The sequence below is a fragment of the Mus pahari genome (genome assembly GCF_900095145.1).
Source record: "Mus pahari chromosome X unlocalized genomic scaffold, PAHARI_EIJ_v1.1 GL456233.1, whole genome shotgun sequence".
NCBI lineage: Eukaryota > Metazoa > Chordata > Mammalia > Rodentia > Muridae > Mus > Mus pahari.
In genome coordinates, this window is record NW_018391603.1 from 24,465 (window position 1) to 43,964 (window position 19,500).

Sequence of the window (19,500 nt, forward strand, 5' to 3'; positions counted from 1 at the left end):
GCAAACAAATATATGTGGCAGATTGGTAACAATACAATAGGTAATGTTTACTGACAAGTGACTCCATGAGGAAGAACCAGAATTGATCATGTTTCATAGATCAGGAACCAAAAACTCCAAAAGACAACTAACTTGCCATACATCAAATAGCTAGTAAATTAGAAAGCTGACAGCCAAATCTAATCTAAATACAATGGTATATAGATTATTACCTCAGGGGTCAGAAATTGATTTTTAATTCTTCCAGTTCTTTCACATAATCTATTGCAAGAACCAACATAATGAGACAGTCAATAAATCCATAAAAATAGTATAGTTTGAGGGCTGGAGAAATGGCTCACTATTAAGAGTGCTAGTTGCTCTTTGAGAAGACCCAAGTTTGGTTCTAGCACCCAGGCTGGGCAACTCACAACTGAAATCACAGCTTAAGAATTTTGCTGCTCAGGCTGGAGAGATGGCTCAGTGGTTAAAAGCACTGACTGCTCTTCCAGAGATACTGAGTTAAATTTCCAACAACCACATGGTGGCTCACAACCATCTGTAATGAGATCTAATACCCTCTTCTGGTGTGTCTGAAGACAGCTACAGTGTACTCATATACATAAAGAAAATAAATATTTTTTTAAAAAAGAATTTTACTGATTAACTTAGACCATTTGAGATTCTATGATAACATGATAACATATCTACTCCAACATTTTCACATCAGTCCTTTCAGATAAAGCTGGACTTTATTGTAAAATCAGAGTTAAAAGCCATTGTGATGATCAATGTAATTGAACGTCATTTCCACATAGTTTAAACCAAAGTTTAGTTAAACCTTTCTAGGCCCTCTTCATATATGTTATAGTTGTTAGCCTCCTGGTTTTGTGGACTCCTAACAGTGGGAGTTGAGGTAGCTCTCATTCTTTTGTCTACTCTTGGGAACCTTCTCCTCCTATTGGGTTGCCTTGCCCAGCCTCGATAGAAGGATTTGTGCCTAGTCTTACTGTATCTTGTTATGTCGTATTCAGTTGATGCCCCTGAGAAGCCTGCTCTTTTCTGAAGAGAAATGAAGGAGAAGGGGAAGTGGAGGGACACTGGGAGGAAATGGGGGAAGGGGACTGGAAGGAGTGGCAGGATGTATTGAAACAAAAAATATAAAAGATCTGAAAACAAAAATAACAATCATAAACACCAATTTCAACATACTGTATGTTGATAAAGGTTCAGAGAGAATAGGCAAAAAAAATATCAAAACTGAATTATACATATTTAAGTATCAAACCTTGTCATAAGATGCTTTTTATAACAAATGCAAAATGTACAAAAAATTGCTATACTTTTTGTATCACCATTACCCATCATAGGTATAGATAATTAATAATTGGCTGCATTAGTATACATAGTGAAAAAGCAATATATCTTCAAGTTACTTACATCATCAGTGATACAAAGATACACAATCCTGTCTTGGCAGATGTAATGAAACAAATAACTGTAGAATAAAAGATATAAAACTTATTGTAGTTTTAAGCATTGCCTACTTTACTTCTAAGTTCTAGCTATATATAAGCCATGCCGAACTTTACTATCGTGATTACAAATACAATCCATTTTCATCTTCCCCTTCCTCATGCATTTCTATCTTTGGTTAAACTGACAGGAATAAAACATGAGAAGTTCTCTTTCCTAAATATAATAATGTGCATCAACCATTAAAATGCTAGCTAGAAAAGCATAAATGGATTCTTAAGGCCTAAAGGAGAGATGATGTCTTAGAAGAGACAAACAATTAAAATTAATTCCCAGTGAGCCATAGGGTTTTTGCTTAGCTTTTTCCTGGCAAACATCTTTAGTAGCAAATTCTCTGTACTTCTGTCATGTATCCGAGCAAGTGAATGTGCAGGATAGTAAGGATCCAGATTGTAAAACCATCAGTTCCTGCTTTTTTGGGGGATCATAGTACAAGGAATTACAATGCAGTATGCCAAATAAGTTGATAAGGAAATTGGGGGTATTATATAGTATTCTAGGGACACAGAGGAAGCAGGTAGATTTATCAAAGAGTAAAAGTGATATATGATCTGAATTCTAAAGGATAAGTGATTGATGCAAAGAGTCAGCCAGGAGTATGAAAAAGTGCAAAATTAGACAGTGTAAGAATGTGGATATAAAAGAGCACATACTAAATATTGGAGAGTAAAATCTGTTCACATGACAAAAGTACAGAACATACAGGAAAAAAGTAATTGCCTAGACAGATGATAGTGAGAAAGTAAGTAGACGCTGGTTTATACAAAATTTTATAAACTGCTTTGAGAAAAATGAAAAAATTCAAAACAGTTTTGCCTGGGGCAGGTAATGCTATTATATGATAATATCCGAAATCAGTATCACCTGAGCTCCAGTCCAACATATACTTCCATCTATCATACTTAATATTTTAAAAACATGCTCTGTCTTCCTGAACAGATTTTTAAAAACAAGTATGGTAACCATACGACAATAAAAGGGAAGAAATATTATAAATATTATGAAGAAACAAAGAAATTAACACTGAATAGTAAATTGTTAAGTATGGGTACAAAACAAAACAAGGACTAAAGTAGTAGAAGACAAGATCATTGAAGAAAAAAAAATAGAGAAAGACTGAGCTGACAAACTTGTAGAAGATAGGTAAATAGTTGGTGAGGAAATGAAATATAATTCTGAAGTTTTAGGTTTAGCTTACCAGTGAAAATATTCCATATATACAATGTGAATGTTTTTATTTTGGTATACAGAAGTTACTGAGATGACAAATATGATTATGTGACTGAAATCAGGGCAGAGGGTGAAAAAGAAAAACAATTCAGTGATTAAACCTCACCTAACAAACATAGGAGGAGCAGGTAAAGACTTGGTTAGAGATCACAGAATGTATAAAATATTTTCTTCTACTAAAACTTACATTGTACTTATATTTCCTAGCTTCCCTTGTAGCTAGAGATAGGTATGTTACTAAATTTTGGCTCTAATAATACTAGTGGAAGAAATATTCCCTTCCTCACTCTAAAAGAATTCCATGTTTTTACCCAGCATTTTCATAGGCACTGATTAGCAACACATACATTGTAAGCATGCAATGTTTTGAATAAACTATAAATTTATACTCGTAAGACACTGAGATTATTTAAGCCTTATTACAATCTCTGGGCCCCTAAACCTAAACTGTTATGATGTCGACTATAAAACCTGTTTTTCTTTTAAAGATTTATTTTACACACACACACACACACACCTCTGGAAGAGCAGTGAGTGCTCTTAACCACTGAGCCTTCTCTCCAGCCCCTATAAAACCTGTTAAGTTCTCAAAGATGACACATTTTCTGACATTTATAGAAGTCTGGTAAAAAAGATGAGGAGTTTCTCCAAGAAAGTAGAATCACTAACCATACCCCATTCCAAATGGTTGTGAAGTAATTATTTGATCACTGATAGTAAGAAATGATTTCTATGTTTTTTGTTATTCTCTTTTACAAATAAAAGTTTGTAATTCTCATTCCAGTGATCCTGTTCTTATTTCAACATTGTTGATAGGAGGATGATAGCAGGGAAAACATATGTCTTGTTCCTATGGACTGTGCATCACCCAGGAACTATGGACATACAGCAAAACACAGCAACCAGATAAGTCTTTAGAGTTAGGGATGTTCAATATTTGAGAAAGAGAGTTCATCCAGGTATTCTGATGACTGGAGAAGTAAAAGGGAACACTTAAAGTAATCCTCTACTATAATAAATTTTTCCAGAGTAAGAGCTTTACCTAAGCCTAAAACCACACAGTCAAAGATGGCAGTTCCTAGCTTCCTATGTAGCTTGACTACATGACTATATAGTGAGGATGAAAAAAAATGTAAGCAAAAGCTTTAAATAGTAAAATGCAAGGACACTTCTGACCCGTGCCTTTAAAAACACCAGAAAAAACACCAAGACATTATAACAATAAAAGAAGCTGTTTTGGCAAAAGTTGGAAGGCACTGATGTCAGAGCCAATCCACTAGCTATGATTCACTCATCTCTGGGCTATTTCACATATGTTAATTTTATATTTCAGTGTCTTTGTCACAGTAGCTTTAACTAACTTGCAAAAGGGCTTAGCTCTATAAAGTAATAAGGATTTCCTGAACATAAGAAGTAAAGAAATAAGGATTAAGTATTAAAATATTTTAAGCATCCATATGGAAAATTAAGGTATTTTTTAAACTTGATTACTAGGATTTTCCATCTACTGGCATCTCTAATATGCCACTATGGTATCATTCTAGAGCAAAAGCTGTCACACCTTAAAAACCTTTAGTGCCTTTCTACTGCCTACATGTAAATCTAAACTCTTAATATGCCTTATGAAGCCATGCATGACTTTCTGCTACCCATCTCTTTAGTTTTTAATCATCATCATTCTGAGTACTAGTCACAGAGAATGACTTATAAATTCCATAAATATGACTGTATTACTACTTAATGGTCTGTTTTATGTTCCTTCTAACTAGAATGTCACTATTTCATAGTCTCTGCTATACTTATCTACAAATGTCCTCACTAAGCTATAATCTTTATGAAGGCAAATATTACATTTCTTGTTATATCACTTTCACCAGCTAGAGTGCGTATTGATAGCTAAATACTGTTTAATATTTACTAAAAGAATGGAAAAAGGAATTATCTGTATCATTTCATATATCTTAGAAAAGCAACTTTTATATATAACATTTCCATATCTTTCTTTAATATATCATTTCAATTGATAGAATAAATAATAAGTTAAATTAATAACTAACAAAACTTTACTAATTAACAGAGCTTACTATTGTTTTGAGATAGGGTTTCATTCTGTGGTTTAGGCTGGCCTTGAACTCATAGTGCGATCTAGTAGTAGGATTAGAGACATGAACTACCACCATGCATGGCTTAACACTAGACATTTCTCAAGCTAGTCAAGTTATTGATTGTCAAATTAATCTACCTAAAATCTACTGTTTTGACTATAATAAAATTCATTCCTTCCCTCTACCACATGCAGATCAGAACTCACTTGCCATGTGAGTAAGTTAGTTTATTATTTTCAGAAGGTATCTTAGCCAGAATCTGCTCTGTCACCTCCAGGAAGTTTCCTCCACACCAAGCATGTTTGGCAAGGATAGTGGTTCCCCTGGCAACAACAGCAAAAAGAATGGCCATGACTTCAATCTATTAAAAGTAAAAAAAGATACAGATTTAGAATATTACTTAGGCATGAACTTTTAAAGGAAACCTTATCATTTACCTACATCCATCTAGAAATAGTATTGAACAAGTCATTATAGCATAGAAATTAATGAAAACTTAATAGGAACTGGGGGCACAGCTTAGTATGCTTGTAGACCTGGGTTTCATCCTCATCAAAGAGGAAAAAAGTGAACAACCTCAAGATCTTCTACAAGTTTATGACTTAAACTGCTTATAGTTACAAATCAGTGTGCACACATTTAAAAATTATAGCAGAAACTGATACTCTTTGGAAAACAATGGCCACAGATAGCAAAGTGGCATAAAGACGCCCCCACAATTTAATGAAATAATCTCACCCTGAAAATTTATACTAGGAAAATAGTTTAGCAGAGACCAGACTCCGGATACACAAAGATCACTGTTAGCAATAACAACAACCCATATTTATTAAGTACTCACCTTGTAATAGATACTAGTTAGGGTTAGGGTACTTTTAAAAAAATCCAGGCACTGACTCCTTAATTATTTTACACAAAATTACTGAGCTACAACAATATGGTAATTTAAACCCAGACAGTATGATTCTGGAACCCACGTGGCTGCATAGAACCAATAATATGTATATTATATGAATTATGCCAATATGATAATTACTTCTAATATAGAGGCATTATTCATAAAAGCAACCAAATGAAATTCACCCAAACCTTCCACAAGAGAAGAGTGTTTTTATAATTTATGTTAGAACCTTCATAAACAAAATATTATCAAAACCAAAGGGTATGAATTCAAAAATACTTTCCTGACATTTAGATAGGAATATACTTATTTTTCCTCATATAGCAAGCCAGATTTCCCTGCTTCATGGTTTAAACTATAGAAATTAACAAATCAACTCTTCAATGTAATATAATTTAACATGTTCATTTCATCAAGTAAATCAATGGTTCTTAAACTATAGTGAGACTATGAATTGTATTGGGTGGTATAATCTCTTAAAATATAATTTTTAAAACAGAGGGCAGGTTCTGAAAATTGTAGTTAAATAATCTGGCCTGATGAAGCCTAGAAAAAAATAATTCACATAACCATTCTTTATTACACAAAGTAGAAAATGATGAAGTGCTTGGGGTCAGGTAATCTGCTGAGTCCCAAATAGAATCTCAGCATTGAAGGACATAAAGCAAAGGCTATCTTTTCAGCTCATCTTCTAGTAGGATCTCTTCTTCATTCCTACTGCCTAAATAAATTTGTTCTCTGGGGTTGTCTTCAGCAGTCTTTATTTTCCCCCTGACTCTTCTGTACATAGATAGTTTCCAAACCAATGTTTCATAATTTTTATCTCCCTTGATGTAAAAGCCTCCCGCGATCATGTATCACCATATAGCTATTATTATTCTATTAGACTCTTGTCTATACATTATCTTTGCTTCTCTACCTCCTTTATATTACTACTCTGGCTTTTGCTCTTAACAATCTAAAATATAATGCTTCCTAAAATCACCAACAACCTCCCTCTATGCTATAAAATAATAGTCACTTTTCTATTATCACCTTACTTTGCCTCTCAAGAACTATCAACATACTAACTAATTCTCATTCTTGAAACATTTTCATGTATTTGGCGTCTTTGGCTTTCTTCTTGATGACTTTTTCCTCTCATAACTCATCAGTAAATATTGAATTCCCCATGGGACTGATTCTATGCCCTTTTAGCACAGATGAGCTCATATGGATTTGGCATTTAAAATATAATTCATACAAGATACATTGTATATAAAAGAATAGGGTCAATGATAAAACCAAAGACACAACCAACAATTGTGGGAAAGATAAAAGAGAAAAGACCCACAAAGAAAACTCAAGAGGACCAACTGAGAAAATGTGGCCGGGAGAAAAAAAGAGAAAGAAAACTTTAAAAGGAACAGGTGTTAGTGGTTGGATGAGAATGAGGACTAGAAAATAGTGACTTCAATTTTATAAGGAAGGAAGCTATTGCCTAGGGTTAAAGAGACATATAGTCAAACAGACAAGAGCAAAAAGAGATACAAAGATAGGAATTCGATTGGTACTTAGATGAGAACATAGTAACCTTGGTCACCTGCAACTTCAAGAAGAAAATCAAGCTTTAGAGCAACATAAAAAAGATTGCTTTCATCACATGTAACTTTATTATGAACCAAGGATCTGGGGTAACTGTTTAAAATGCCTAAATAATCCTAAATTGTGTTTTTTAAAAAAGGGCAATTTGCTCTCTTTAAGTTTTATTACTATTCCATGCTGTGCTGGTTAGACTGTTCAGAGAACAGTGGATTAAATTCTATGTATATCTAGACTGGACTGAAGTGAGAAATCTGAAAATAATGTCATACAAAGGATGGCTTGGGAAAAGACAGTTAAGAAAAAGAGAAGAAGGGGGAACTTAAAACAGTTTTTAAGTTTATAGAAAGTGTATAATGTATTGGAGTACAGAGTACACCATTCAGAGTAAAACTGGAAACAGTGGATATAAGTTACAGAGAAGTAGTAAAAGTTTTCCCCCACTCAATGAAAGTAGTTCCTAATTAAAATTTAGATGGCTAAATATTGCATCTATACCAACAGAAATCTGATTTTTCTTTCCAGATGTTACTAATAGGAATGGTTTTTACTTTCCTGTATTACTGAAAAAGTCTACCTATAGTCAAATCTTGTTTGCCTATACTGTAACTCTTTTGCAGTTAAATATTGATGAGTGTTGAGATAACAGAAACAACTATGGCAGAAAGAACACTTACTGTGTTTACAATAAGGAAACCTAGCTCTACTAATTATCAGCACTATGTGACTAACAAATCACAAGATGCTATATAAAATAATATTGAGAAATTGCATGGAATCATAAGCAAACACAGAAGCAAAAACATGTAATGGAACTATTAAATTTTCATCAATGATGTTTCTCCCAATTTTCTTAAGCATTCCTCACTTAAGCCAATAGCTACTATCCCAATTCTACTTGGATCTTGCCAAGAATTATAAATTGTTTTTCTGTGGCAGGCATAAAAATTATAAATAAAAACCTCCAGATGGGTAACCACTGACAGAAAATTATCACCTCAAAGCTCAAAAGGACAGAGGGCAAAAATCAAGGTGTTGTTTAAGTCCATGTTACCTATGAAATTTGTAGAGAAGAATCTTTAGTCTTGACTCACCTGGGGATCCATTCCATTTACAATCACTAAACCCAGACACTGTTGTGGATGCCAACAAGTGCTTGCTGACAGGAACCTGATATAGCTGTCTCCTGAGAGGCTCTGCCAGTGCCTGACAAATACAGAGGCAGATGCTCACAGCCATCCATTGGACTGAGCACAGGGTCCCCAATGAAGGAGCTAGAGAAAGGACCCAAAGAGCTGAAGGGGTTTGCAGCCCCATAGGAGGAACAACAATATTAACTAACCAGTACCCCCAGAACTCCCTGGGACTAAACCACCAACCAAAAAGCACACATGGTGGAACTTGTGGCTCTAGTTACATATGCAACAGAGGATGGCTTAATCAGATATCTATGGGAGGAGAGGCTCTTTGTCCTATGAAGGCTGTATGCCCCAGTGTGGGGGAAAGCCAGGACCAGAAATCAGGAGTGGGTGGGTTGGTGAACAGGGGGAAGAGGGAGGGAGTGGGGGGAAGGGGATGGGGGGAGGGTGTTTTTCAGAGGGGAAACCAGGAAAGGGGATAACATTTGAAATGTAAATAAAGAAAATATCCAGTAAAAAGGAAAATATTTGCCAAATATAAAATAAAGGAGTAATATACCAAAATGAGGGGGGGGGAAACATCTTTAGTCTCATAGCTTCTGGTGGTTTGCTAGCAATTCTTTGGCTTGCAGTTGTAGCACTTTAATTTTGCTTCTCTAGTCAAATGGTGCTCTCTTGTCTTCACATATCATTGTCTCTTCTATCCTTATGAGACTAATCATAGTAGTCACGTCCACTCTACTCCAATAGGACCACATATTAACTATATTTACACAATCCTATATGCAATAAAGTATCATACACAGGTATCAGAAGCCCAGACTTCAATATAACTTTATGGAGGACACAATTAACAGTACTCACTGTTCCTCTCAAAGCAATCCTATTCTCCCTTTTCTATATAATTCACATCCCTTCTACTTCTAAAACCAACTACCTTGTCTTTTGTCTCAGCTATATTACAGACTTGTCCTTATAGCTATGAGGCAATCTACTATGGTTTGATTTAGAGAATTCTGTTGTAGTTGGATGTGGATGTGGTCGTGCACACCTGTGATACTAACACTTGGGAAGCAGAGGCAGGAATATCAAGAGTTTAGGGTAAGTCTTGGCAATATAGTGAATTCAAGGTTGGCCTGGATATGATGGCTAAAGCAGAAGACAATGGATATGAAACTCAGGAAGAGAGGACTCCTACTAAAGGGAGTCATAATACAAAGGGAGACAGACATAAATAAATGCAATAGGGTATAAAGGATGAATAATATAGGAATAATCATAATGATCAAATTAGATAAGACTATGTGATTCTAATATTGAATGAAGAAAGGAATGACTAGGTACCAATCTATCAGCATTTTCCTCAGTATACTGTTAACATTTCTCCTTAAAAGAGATGTTAAAGTGTTTGCTTTACTCTATCTCCCCAATTTTCAGCACAACACCTGACAAATATCTACTGAAGAATTAAGTGAACAGGGTTAGGGTGCACTTAAAATACTATAACTGGTAGATAACTTTATATTCTATAGAACCTATTAAGAAGAATTTTTTTTAAATATCAAACTCTTTCCCTAATTCAGGTAATACAGTTCATTGATATCCAATCACCAACTCTTTAGTTTGAGACTCTGATGGTATATGCTTGGGCCAGGGAGTGGCACTATTAGGAGGTGTAGCCTTGTTGGAGTAGGTGTGTCACTGTGGGCATGGGCTTTAATACTCTCCTCCCAGCTGCCTGGAAGTCAGTCTTCTGTTTGCCTCTGGAACAAGATGTAGAGCTCTCAGCTCCTTCTGCACCATGCCTGCCTGGATGCTGCCATGTTCCTGCCTTGATGATAATGGATTGAACCTCGGAACCTATAAGTCAGCCCCAATTAAATGTTGTCCTTATAAAGGTTGCCTTGGTCATGGTGCATGTTCACAGCAGTAAAACTCTAAGACAGAGACATAGCAGGAAATAAGTCAATGGCAAATAAACCACATATTGTGATGCAATAGCCTTGGAACAGATAGCAAAGAACACTGTCAAGCCAGACAATTTTAAAGAAGGGGGTGGGATCTTTATGAAAAGTTTGGCTATAGACTAAAATTACTCTTGTTGCTATCACAAGTATATTTCTGAAAAATGATCTGAAGTCCAGACATATCCCTCTCACTTTTTCAGGGTAGGCTTTCATTCTGTCAAGCGAACTACCTTTTAACCATATTGATTTATTATTCCTATTTATCCCTGTTCCCCCCAAAATGTAAGTTATTATATTAGTCACCTCCTATGTCTTGTTTGCTACCAATATATCCCATGCACTTAATGGAGTACCTAGTATGTATTTATTCTTTAATAAATATGTTAAGTACATTGCTTCCAGAAATAGCTATTCAAAGGGATAGACATTTTCCAAATGATACAAGTCACTGAATATGATTAATAAAATCCAAAGAAAAAGACTTGATAATTCATTGGTTATGAGAGTCAGAGCTATATTAACCAAAGAGCCAAGTACAGGATCAATTTGGTATCGATTGGCCATCAGGTTAAAAAAAAACAAAACAAAAAAACAAAACAGTAACATGCTCAAATCATAGGTTTGAATGGAGATCTATTACCTACTAGGACTGAGAAAGAGGAATGGTTATATTGCTAAGGGTGTACAGAAAATAGGGATGTGATTGTGCACACCTGTGATACTAACACTTGGAAAGCAGAGGCAGGAATATCAAGAATTTAGGGTAAGTCTTGGCAATAAAGTGAATTCAAGGTCAGCCTGGATATGATGGCTAAAGCAGTAGACAATGGATATGAAACTCAGGAAGAGAGGACTCCTACTAAATTTAGGGAGTCATAATACAAAGGGAGACAGACATAAATAAATGCAATAGGTATAAAGGATGAACAAGAAGGAAATCATGAAGCAGAAAGTGATATTGGTGAACATGGGTGATGAGAGTTTTTTGGCTACAGAAAAGTCGGCAAAACGCGAATGAGAAACTTAACATTTTCGCATCCTGTAATGACAACTCAAATAAGGCGTTTTGACACTAACCCGAGACTTCTTCAGCAGCGTAAAAGCATACTTTGCAAAAATGGGACCTGCTCATCAATTGGAACGGTAGACAACAGAGAAATCAAAGCCACCTATGTTCCACCTTTGCACCTTCTAGTTTACATCTCCTCCCTCTCTTCCTCCCTGTCTCCTCACTGCAGAAAACGACACATTCCACTTACCTGACCGGGTACCCTCTGGCGGGCACTCGGGCTCTTGACTAAGGGGCGCAGGTCCTCCCAGGGTCGCTCACTGCCTGAAACCAGAGGTGGATAGGACCTGACGCCGCAAGCTTCCGTGTAAAGCGCCCCGCCTACACGTGGCCTCCTGGGAACGTGAGTTCTCCTCCAATGGGAGCAGGCTAGAGGACGTTCCCAGCCCTCCGCACTTCCCAGAACCCGTACTGCACTCTGGGAGTAGTAGTTCTGAGTGTAAGGGTGCCACGTCTGCCTTAGGTCGGGTCAACAACTCATAAACAACCTCGAACGCTGTACTATAATCCCAGGAAACGAGAAGATGCAAGACAACACAAGTAGTCTACCAATATAACCACCAGAATAAATGAGGAGTTGGGCTTCCCCCCGCTATCTCCACACTGATTTCTCAGCAGATAATGTCGCCTGTTCATAAACAAAACAATGTCTCCGACAGGAACTCCCTGAGCTTTCGCTACGAAAAAAAATTAACTTTATTGTGTACCTCACCAATCATTTCTCCCATGCGTTGCCATCAAAAATAACAGCAGCAAAACACTAACAACAGTAAGCAGCGACATCTATTTTTCTATCATTTGAGTCTGCTATGGTATATCCTTTTTATCCTTTGTCATCACCACCTTCCCCTCAACTCCCAACTCCGCAAACTCCCTGCTTCCTGGCTCTGTATTATCAACATTTAGAGACCCTGGAGTTTTCTCATATGTAAAACATTCCAAAGTCACCTTTTTCAACCCCACACTTCCGGCCTCCTCACCACACAGAGACTTGAGTGATCATTCTCCAACCTCTCCATTTCGTACAAAATTCTCAACCATGTTCCTACGAAAAGTACTTTATAGCCATTGCTACATTCATCAGGTTTGCATCCCACCTCTATGCCAGCCCATTTACTTCTGTAGTGTTCACATTGCATAGGTCCTTGCTCTGCACTTTGTTTTCTTATTCTTCACACACTTCTTGGTGATATCAGCTATCCCCATCGCATCGTTGTCATCCATATGTCGATAATTCTCATGTATTTAGGAAGCCCAGACAATACTCTTGAGACCCAGTGTTAACTGGATATCTTGGGTATCTAAATTTTAATAGTTCCAAATCTACCTAATAGATTTCGACTTTCCCTGTTCCATGACCTGTTTGTCTCACTGAATGGCACATTCAATCAGTTGACTGTTCTAGAATGCTAGGTGTGATTTTGAATACATATATTTCCTCAAAGCTAATAGCTACACAATAAGTAATCTATTTTCTAGCTACTTGATACTTCATTTCACACAACTTCAGCTTTCTCATCCCTTTTCAAGGATTTTCAAGGATATTTTTACTGAGCAATGATGCTAAGCAGAGGATAACATCACCTATAGTGTTTCATTGGAAATACAATACCTCCATTATTTGTCTTTTCTTTACCCTTTTTCTTTTTCTTCTCTAGATTGTATTGTGGAGTATTCACAATACCTACATAAGTTCAAATCAGACAAAATCCCAGCACTAATAAGGATACAAAGTCCCATTCCTAAATTCAGAATCTGTTTGTGATGGATACCTGCTGACAAAGGGAAAAATCAGTTTTCTCCAATGGAACATAAACCATACCAGGATAAAAGTAAAGGGCCTGGAAACACAATATGGAGTCACTGGTATGCATCCACATTAAAAGCTAAAGAAGCTGGAGTCTAATTTCCACAAACACTACTCAATAAAAATGAAGCAAAATGAGACAGTACACAAGAACTATTCTTGCATTTTCTGTATTAGTTTTGGAAAGGGAAGGATAAAAATAGATGAAAAAAGGAGTGTTGGGATAAAGATAGCGATAAAAATTTAAAACTTTTATGTAGTACTTTAAAAATATTTTGGTGGCTCTTATACACTTATTCTTTTATATGAGAGGTTGAAGCAGTGCATTTATGGACCTAGAATAGGAAGGACCTTTATGTCTTCCTGCCTCTGAGTGTGTTAATGTTATATTAAGTTTGTATGAATTATTATTCTTAATTTTTATTTCACTGAATAAATGGAATCAAATTTTGGAGTTTTGGTTAAAGTAGCCCTGATCATGAATATTAGGAATGTGAGTTTTATTAACGTAAGGATGAGTAATGGGAAAACTGATATTTCCTTGAAAACCTGTGATGTTTTAAAATGATATAGGGAAAGCAGAGGAGAGAAAAGGGAAATAGGGCTGTGTGTGTGTGTGTGTGTGTGTGTGTGTGTGTGTGTGTGTGTGTGAATCTGTAGGAAGTACCAGAGACCTGGGGTGGGGGTAGGATACCTCAGAGTATCAACTCTAGCTGAGACTTCTAGCAGTGGGGAATATGGATCCTGAAGTTGCCACTTCCTGTGACCAGGCAATACTCCCAGTGGAGGGATAAGAACAGAAACCTACCCACAAAACCTTTGACCCAAAATGTATTCTGTCTATAAGATGTGCAGAGACAAAGATAGAGCAGAGACTAAGGGAATGGCTAGTCAATGAGTGCCCCAACTTGAAACCCATCTCATAGACAAGAACCAATCCCTGACATTATTAATGATATTCTGTTATGTTTGCAGACAGGAGCATAGCAGATCTGTCCTCGGAGAGGCTCTACTCAGCAGCCAATGGACAGATGCGGAGACACAGCCACACATTAGATGGAGCTCTGGGAGTCAGAGACAGAAAGGCAACAGAGTCAACTAATTTGGACCGTTGGGGGATCCCAGAGACTGAACTACTAAGTAATGAGCAAACATAGGCTGGACCTAGCTTCCCACTCCCATATGTAGCAAATGCTCAGCTTGGTCTTCATGCAGGTCCCCCAACAACTGGAGATGGAGCTGTCTCTGAATCTGTTGCCTACCTGTGGATTCCATTCCCCTAACTGAATCTGTTGTGGCCAGTGGATTCCATTTCCCTAACTGGGTGGGCTTGTCTGCTTTAGTGGGAGAGGATGTGCCTAGTCCTGCAGAGAGTTGATGTGCCAGGATGGGGTAATATCCAGGGGAGTCTTCTCATTCTCAGAGGAGAAAGGGAATGGGGAATGGGGGGGGGAGCTGTATGAGGGGTGAACTGAGAGGAGAGGGGGATATATTGGGTGTAAAGTAAGTAAATAAATAAATTGATAAAAAAGTAAAACTACAAAGGATGGGATGGAACAAGGCATCCCTTTTTTTAAATTATTATTTTCTTCATTTCCCGAAAGTTACCTATATCCCCCCCCCGCCCCTGCTCCCCTACCCATCCACTTCCACTACTTGGCCCAGGCCTTCCCTTGTGCTGGGTCATATAAGGTTTGCAAGACCAAGGGGCCTCTCTTCCCAGTGATGGCCGATTAGTCCATCTTCTGCTACATAAAGGCATCCCTTTTTTAATGCACAATTCTGGCACATAGCCAGAATTTTTTTTTTTGTGGGGCCAATTTTGTTCTCAAACAGACATGATTTAAGAAGTCTTAAATTTAATTTTCATGAGGAACCTGGAGGGGATAGAGACTCCATAGGAAGACCGACAGAGCCCCCTAACCCTAACCCTGATGGTGGTTCCAGAGACTGAACTACCAACCAAAGAACATACAAGAAGTAGACCCAGGAAAGTTGCACATATGTGGCAGATGTTCAGCTTGGCCTTCATGCGGATTCCCCAACAACTAGAACAGGCGCTTATCCTGACTCTGTTGTCTGCTGTGTGTCCTGTTCCCCTGGATATCTTTTCTGGCCTCAGTGGGAGAGAATGAACCTAGTCCCGCAGTGATTGGAGGTGTCAGGGTGGGTTGGTAACTGGGGGGAGACCTCCCCTTTCACAGAGGTGAAGGGGAGGAGGAGGAGTCATGTGAAGGGGGGAGGGCTGAGATGAGAGTGGGATTGGGATCGGGATGTAAAGTGAATAAATAAATAATGGAGAAAAAAGTACTGTGGAGGCTTGTGTGTTATAAAGCTTTAGGAGGGCCAGGTGTGGTGGCTAGTAACTTTAATCTCAGCACTCAGAAGGCAGAGACAAGCAGATCTGTGAGAGTTTGAGGCCAGCCTGGTTTAAAATAGTGAGTTTCTGGACAGCCAGGGCTATGTAGAAAGATCCTGTTTCAAATATCCAAAACCAACAACAAAGCCATTGAAGGGATATTTTGACAAGTTGCCAGCAAATGTCAGCAGGAAGGTACTGGCAATTGGCTAAGCTTGGGCCAGTTTCAGCCTACTGGAGCAATCATGTTGCCAACAATGCCTGTGTCAGATTAACATAAATACCCAAAAGGAGTCACTATTTGAATTTTCTAAGAATGTTGAAAAAAATGAATGAGTGGTAGAGGTGCAGCTGAAAAGTACCCAACTGTGGTGGTCTGAATGAGAATGGCTCCCATAGGCTGATAAGTCTGAATTGTCGAATATTGATTTTCTGTTGATAGAACTATTTGGGAAGGATTAGGAAATGTGGCTTTGTTGAGGAGATGTATCACTGGGGGTGGGCTTTGAGATTTCAAATGGTGTGTGCAGTTCTCTTTCTATCTCCAATTGGTAGATCAAGACAAGTTCTCAGCTGTTCCTATTGACATACTTTTGTTCTGCCATCTAACCTCTGAAAACATAAGCCTCAAATTAAATGCTTTCTTTTATAAGTTGTTGTGGTTGTTGTGTTTTGTAATAGTGCCATGGATGGGGTTCATTGGGCCTTCCTAAATCCGTGTGAATCAGAGTCTCAGACAGATGGGCATAGAGTCTGCGGGTGACAAACAGACATGACACAAGAGAGTGTGTTAAATCTGAGTGTAATTTGTCAAATCAAGCATCAAACTTTTATACAGAAGAATAACAAGAAACCAGGCAAACACATCCACTAAGTTACAGTGACACAAAACAAAAGGAATGCATACATCAAAAGATGGAGGGGACCAGGCAGCTGTTTACCACTAAGAAAGGAGCAAGGTATAATGCTAGTCTATTGTTAAGCCCACTACCAGGCATTCTTAGTAAATGCCTGACTATGCTGTTCCTTTGGGCATAGTGAAGAAACCTGTCTCAGGGGGATTCCCTAACTCTTTCATGGTTAACCCACCTATTCCATTGTATATTCCCTTGTTTGGGTGGCTACTGTCCTAAGTAATCACTCTGCAGACTAGCCCTGAGCTATTCTAGCTCCATTCTTTGTAATGCCTAATTAGTTTCACTGTCTCTACTAGAAGTAAATTTGACCTTCTCACTGAATTCCTTATGAATTCCAAGCTCATCTGCTTCAAGGATTTTCTAGGACATTGGAACACTGGTGGAGGCTCACCTATGTTAAAATTCAATCTTTTTTTTTTTGTGTGATTTTTCGAGACAGGGTTCCTCTGTATAGCCCTGGCTGTCCTGGAACTCACTTTGTAGACCAGGCTGGCCTCGAACTCAGAAATTCACCTGCCTCTGCCTCCCGAGTGCTGGGATTAAAGGCGTGCGCCACCACGCCCGGCAAAATTCAATCTTTAAAGGCACTTATAATAAAACAATACTGAAAGAGAGCATACACCACACTAACATGGGGATAGGGTTTGAGTATACGGGTTATGAGAATGCCAAGGTTCCAGGAGGCCGAGTTTCCTTGAAACTCTTTGCCTAGTGACTACCTCCAGGCCTTTCGCCCTCAACAGGTGCCGCAGACTACCTCCTTTGTGGGGTCTCCTATCTGCGTGGAATGGGGTCTCGGTCGCAGATGAGTGAGGATTTGGCGAGTGACAAACAGTCTGAGAGAGAGAGAGAGAGAGAGAGAGAGAGAGAGAGAGAGAGAGAGAGAGAGAGAGAGAGAGAGAGAGAGAGAGAGAGAGAGAGAGAGAAGGAACTGAGTGTATTTTCGCAAAGTGAACACCAGTCTTAAATAATACAGAAAATAAAGGGGCAGGATGTTGCAGTAGGCAAAGTACATTGAAGTTATCTGACACAAAACAGAGGGATGATTTCAAAAGGAATTACAGGTGCCAGGTAATGTTTACAATAAAGATAAAGTAACTCTGCTTAAGGTCAGCTAATGACAGGTAAGGATTTCACACCCTAGTCGCAATTTGTGCTACTCCTTTGAGCCTTGTGAAAGCTAGCGCCAGGGGGTTCTGCTCTAGCAGACCTTCTCATGAATAATGCAATACCACCCCCCCTATTTCCTAGGCCTTGTTAAATACTTGCATATGAAAGTAACTTGGATGAAATGAAGATTCTAAAGGTATGCTTTGCTAAGCTTGCCCTGAGATTTCTAACTCTTATCCAGTAAAATACTGTAAGAAAGCATGCAAGACCCTCCAAGATATTTCAGGGACAAATCTGGGGCATTTCTAGCTATGGGGATGCAAGGTTCCAGGAGGCTGAGTTTCTTTTGAAACTCATTTGCCTCAGGACTGCTGTCCAGGTTTTCAGACCTGTTGGTGAGTCACTACTGGAGTAGGTGTGGCATCTCCCCCTTTCAATTTTTATTTTTTAGTCAAAGTTCCAGAATGTTCTGCTTTGTCATAGCTATAGATGTCAGAAATACTCTAAAGATGAGTGGAAACACAACAATTACTAATAAAATAATGCCAATAATAATAGCTGAATAGTTGAACCCAACCTAGGGGATTTAATGCACTTAGGTTGTTTTTTTTTTTTTTTTAATTTCTAGCCAATTCATTAATGTTCCAAGTGTCCAAATGACTTCTGCTAATATCTGAAATTTTTGCCTTTCTAGCCTTAATAATTGTTATATCCTGCCCTATTGCTAAGACTACCACTTTTAAGACGTTAACCTTTGCCTCCAATTTTTTATCTATAATATATTGCTGACAAAGCTATGGAAATATTTTTATGCTTATCATTAACGAAATGAGTGGTATACAGTTGCTGAACTAAGGCTGTGGTAGATAATGCAAAAGAAGTTAAAATTGCAATCAGAGCAGTAATTCCTAAAATCAGAGCTGCAACAAATCTCTTTGGTCTAATAACCTCGTATAACCTCTTCAAAGTTTACATTCCCGAATTCTCAAACCAAGGATTGTTTCCTAACTCTACAGGCAGCAGAACATAAGCAGTTCTCTTAAACAAAATGATAACAGCAGATTCCTTAAATTAGGATCTACACAATTAGTTAATTGACAAGAATTACAATGAATATGAGAAGACTTGTCAAGATTGGTAATCTTAAAACTCTTAAAATTAACTAACAATATAGCATACAGGTAAGGTACACAAGTTTTTACAGCTATAGGGGAGTTGGCCTAAATAGCCAAAAACATTGTTTCTGACAAAAACATCCTGTCCATTCTCTGTACCAGTCCCTCCGCCTCATGAGTCAGCTTTTTTAGTTGTTTAAGTTGCTGCAGCCTGGGGCAGAGATACGGAGAGTTGCTTCCAAGTGTCTGCTCTCTCCGATTCCTCCTTTTCTGTGTGCTCAATACAGCTTTCCTGTCACCTCAGGGCACTCAGAAACTCACAGGTCTGCCTGTCACACGAATAACTCTGGAAGCTAGCATGTTTCTGCAGCATTCTGTGGAAATAAAAAGAAAACATTGCCCCCCTTTTCCCCAATTTAAGTACCTGAAAAAGATCAAGCCATATGCCAATAAGTGGATCCTTTTTATTTCACCTAGACATGGTTATATGCATTTTATTTATTTGAAAATAAGAGTATCTATTTGCAGAAATTAAGTGTAAATCCTCAAGAATTAACANCATTATGTGGAAACAGGTAGAAACTGAGGATGCTTGAGAACAAATTTTTACAATTTGNNATGCACATTCTCTAAAAATACCAAAATATTATCTTAAGCCATTACTATTTTAATGGTGTAAAGAACG

The 19,500-nt window shown here is 37.8% G+C and overlaps 1 protein-coding gene across 4 annotated transcripts in view; it reads right to left on the reverse strand.

The window, feature by feature from the left end:
• The window catches only part of Vamp7 (vesicle associated membrane protein 7), a 29,665-nt gene extending 17,801 nt beyond the window's left edge, over positions 1-11,864 (reverse strand). The window contains exons 1-3 of one of the 4 annotated variants that reach the window (XM_029534606.1): positions 11,698-11,864; positions 5,057-5,173; positions 1,420-1,477 (exon numbers count right to left, since the gene is read on the reverse strand). Coding sequence is in view for 3 of the 4 variants with exons in the window: in XM_021188872.1 (XP_021044531.1) it covers positions 1,420-1,477; positions 5,057-5,202 (204 nt within the window). In the remaining variant the exon portion in view is untranslated. Of the gene's footprint in view, positions 1-1,419; positions 1,478-5,056; positions 5,212-11,697 lie in introns of all 4 variants that reach the window. The other 3 variants (XM_021188873.1, XM_021188872.1, XM_029534605.1) reach the window with 3 other exon arrangements.
• Positions 11,865-19,500: the final 7,636 nt, after the last annotated feature.